Source organism: Gavialis gangeticus, unplaced genomic scaffold (assembly GCF_001723915.1).
Source record: "Gavialis gangeticus isolate Ggan-Ray unplaced genomic scaffold, GavGan_comp1, whole genome shotgun sequence".
Classification (NCBI taxonomy): Eukaryota; Metazoa; Chordata; order Crocodylia; family Gavialidae; genus Gavialis; species Gavialis gangeticus.
In genome coordinates, this window is record NW_017728994.1 from 48,087,065 (window position 1) to 48,091,225 (window position 4,161).

General features: G+C 43.6%; 1 protein-coding gene across 1 annotated transcript in view; it reads left to right on the forward strand.

Annotated features, from left to right (window-relative positions):
- Positions 1-4,161, forward strand: part of TAF5 (TATA-box binding protein associated factor 5) — a 16,886-nt gene that overhangs the window by 389 nt on the left and 12,336 nt on the right. The window contains exons 2-4 of the mRNA XM_019502152.1: positions 731-737; positions 813-1,050; positions 2,480-2,795. Coding sequence (XP_019357697.1) covers positions 731-737; positions 813-1,050; positions 2,480-2,795 — 561 coding nt within the window. The remainder of the gene's footprint in view (positions 1-730; positions 738-812; positions 1,051-2,479; positions 2,796-4,161) is intronic.

The window sequence follows — 4,161 nt, forward strand, 5'->3', positions numbered from 1 at the left end:
CCGCCTCGGGCCCGGGGGGAGCCGCCGCCGCCACCGGCCCCGCCCTCCTGTCCGCCAGCCCCGCTGCCGCCGCTCCGCCCGCCAAAGGCAAGTAAAGGACGCGTTGGGGGGTCCCCCCCCCACCTATGTCAATTTTTCTCTTGAGAAAATAAATGTTTCCATGTTTGCCTTACTGCCTCTTAGAAAGAGAATATATTTAGGTCATACTGGCTGCTTTTTCTTTGGGAGCAAATGTTAGTTCAATGACATACGGCTCTAGAGTCACTTACATATTAGCCAATGTACAGGGTTGGTTGGTAAGCAGATGAAGCACAAAAATATACCTGAAGCCGGTTGGGGGTTTGGAGCTTTGTAGCCATGATGGTCCAGGAAATACATGAGAAGCAGGGATTGTTTTGTGCCATCATTTATTTAACCAGCTTTATAGTTGGGAGAGATGTTAGAATATATTTACATTTGTGCTCTTACACGGTGGTTGGTAACCTGTGGCCTGTGGGTCAGGTTGAGCCTGGATATTGGCTGCAGTTTGCTGGCAGGTTGCAAGCATGGTGGCAGAGGCAGCCAAGCGGGAAGCTCTTGGCCTGTCTCAGATTGAGGCCTTATTTTGGCCCACTGTTCTGAAAAGGCTGCTGACCCCTGCTTTAATAACCAGTATTTTAGACGATATCTGCAACCAAGCACAAAGCATGAGTACCTCCGTCTTACTCTAAGCTCTCGACATGCGTTACAGTTCCAGAGTGAGCATTAGCCACCGCTTGCTCAGCCTTTCAGTTTTTCTCATGTACATTTTCTTGTGTACCTGTCACTTGCAGTTGGAGGTATTGCTGTAGAAGATCAGCCAGATGTGAGCGCAGTGTTGTCTGCCTACAATCAGCAGGGAGACCCAGCACTGTATGAGGAATACTACAGCGGACTGAAACACTTCATTGAGTGCTCCCTAGACTGTCACCGGGCCGAATTATCGCAGTTGTTTTATCCGCTTTTTGTGCACATGTATTTGGAATTGGTCTACAATCAACATGAGAGTGAAGCAAAGTCTTTCTTTGAGAAGTAAGGCATTTACATTCCTGAGTTTGCATTCTGTTTATTATCTTTACCAATTTAACTAAACAAGAGAGAACTTTATTAGCAAAAGGAAGGTGGGGAATGGAAAAAAAGCCCTGTAATTGTGGTTATTGTGGAGTTTTGGGAACTACCTTACATGTCTTATGTTTAACATGACTAAAACATGTCTAGATAAGAGTAATGGGCCATTTATAAATCATTGCACTAATATAACTATTGAAGCAGGGAACTTAATGTAGTCAGGAGTCTTGCTTTGTGTCCTGAATTTCTAAACATGCTATCTTCATATGTTAAGAGATATTAAAATGACACAGTAGCTCTTCACTGAAAATCAAACACAAGGGAAAAGGATAAGTTTTTGTAAGCTTCCATCCCAGGTTTCAAATTTCTCTACAAGGAATGAAAAAGTAACTTAATTTGTCATTTTTTGCCAGACCTCTTGAAGTCTAATTCATCTTTTGGTTTAGAATCATGGAGACGTTGGGCTGGAAGGGACCTCCAGAAGTCATCTAGTCCAACCCCCTGCCTGAGGCAGGATCATCCCTATCCCTTGGTTTAGACCAAGCATGAAATAATGCAGCCCCAAGGCATCACTTTTCTCAGAAAACTATGATAAGTAAAAATAGTTTTGCACACATTGGTGAAATATTCCTATCCATGAGTGTTTTAATGTTATCAGTAAATATAAAATGCATTGCATCTCCAGGCTTAGGTTAATTTTGTTGGCACTGAATATTAATGATATCAATACATTTACAATTGGAAAATGTTAAAAGGCATATTTTGTGAAAATGCTTACTCCAGTTTGAAAACTATGCTGAAATGATTAATCATTTTAGTAACGATGACCTTTCAGTCCAGTGTAACATGTAATACATTGGGCTGATGATTTGCAGTAATTAAATATGTTATAGCATGGTTTGGAATGGATGTTATTCTCAGTGATCAGGCCAACAATATTAGTAATAACACTTTGTCTACCTAAAAATCTCCTTACAGTTCTACTTTGGTCATATACCTTTCACATGTTGTATTATAACTGTTGGGTAGTGTTGTGTGTGCTGCATACAGTTGCACTTTAGCTGTAACATGATCTCATATGTAGTTGTTAAGTACACTGGAGTACCTAACAATGAGGTACTAATAGAGATATCAGAATTCTTGGAGATGTGATATCTTTTATTAGACCAACTAGATAGTTGCAAAAAAATTAATCTAGTTGGTTTAATAAAAGATATCATCTCCCCAAGAGTTCTGATTACTTTTTGCCTTACAGACCAACATGGCTACAACCTGTATTCCTGAAATATAGGGATATGTAATTGCTTTTCGGGGAGTATAAGATCCATGAGTGTGATTTTATGACTATAACAAATGGTACTTCATGTTTTAAACTAAAACTGTATTTCAATAGGTTTCATGGAGATCAGGAGTGTTATTACCAAGATGACCTGCGTGTATTATCCAGCTTAACCAAAAAGGAACACATGAAAGGGAATGAAACCATGCTGGATTTCCGAACAAGCAAATTTGTGCTGCGCATTTCCCGTGACTCTTACCAGCTCTTGAAGAGACACTTGCAGGAAAAGCAGAACAATCAGATCTGGAACATTGTTCAGGAGCATCTCTACATTGACATCTTTGATGGAATGCCCCGCAGCAAACAGCAGATAGATGCTATGGTGGGAAGCTTGGCTGGAGAGGCAAAACGAGAGGCAAATAAAGCAAAGGTATGAGGCAAATCCTCTCACACTATTAAGCGATTGTAGCTTGTAGAGAAATTTGTCAGTTGCCTTAGTAGAGCAAGCAGTCTTGGATTCTGATTATGAATAGCCTAACTGACAACATACTTGGGACAATAATGGTAAAGGTTGACACACTTATCCCCTGCACAGAAATGAAGATAGGTAACCATTTCTAACTGGTCTCTGAAGAACCTCTCAGGCCACTGAAAGAGACAGGTTTATTTAGTGGACTGAATGCAGGGCAGACCCCTTCACTTGTTCAAAAAAGATAGTTTGCTCATCTCCAGTAGTTGTTATGAAAATGTACTATTTGTATACTGTCGTAGCATTCTCAAAATATCAAGAGTAATATATAGATACTATACCTCAACCATAGGGATTCAAAGGGATGTTGTGAGGGAAATTGGGGTGATCAGCATCTATCAACATTGTTATTTGTGAGAGTTGAAGACTGCATACGAGTCCAGAGGAAAGCCATGTGCATGATCAGAGGTCAGGAAAACAGACTGTACGATGAGAGGCTGAGAGCTATGGGACTCTTCAGCCTGGAAAAACGCAGGCTCGGGGTGATCTGGTGGCCACCTATAAGTTCATTGGGGTGCTCACCAGGATCTGAGGGAATGTCTGTTCACCAGAGTGCCCCAAGGGATGACAAGGTCAAATGGACACAAACTCATAGTTGGTAGGGTTGGAAGGGACCTGAGCAGATCATCTAGTCTGACCCCTGGCCATGGCAGGAAAGAGTACTGGGGTCAGACGACCCCGGCTGGGTGATTGTCCAGCCTTGTCTTAAAGCCCCGCAGGGTAGGAGCCAGCACCACTTCTCTTGGAAGTTAGTTCCAGATCCTAGCCACCCTGACAGTGAAGTAGCACCTCCTGATGTCTAATCTGAATCTACCGTCTGGCAGCTTGTGACTGTTATTTCTAGTTACCCCTGGTAGTGCTCAGGGGAACAGGGACTCCCCCAATGCCTGCTGGTCCCCTCTGACTAGTTTGTAACAGGCCACTAGATCCCCCCTCAGCCTTCTCTTGTGGAGGCTGAACAGGTTCAGGTACCATCGCGCCTCCTCGTAGGGCCTGTCCTGTTGCCCCCTGACCATGTGAGTGGCCCTCCTCTGGACCCTATCCATATTGTCCACATCCCTCTTAAAGTGCGGCGCCCAGAACTGGATGCAGTACTCCAGCTGCGGCCTGACCAGTGTCGCATAGAGGGGGAGGATCACCTCCCTGGACCTGCTTGAGATGCATCTGTGGATGCATGACAAGGTGTGGTTGGCCTTCCTGACTGCATCCCCACACTGCCGGCCCATGTTCATCTTGGCATCAATGACGACTCCAAAATCCTTTTCTG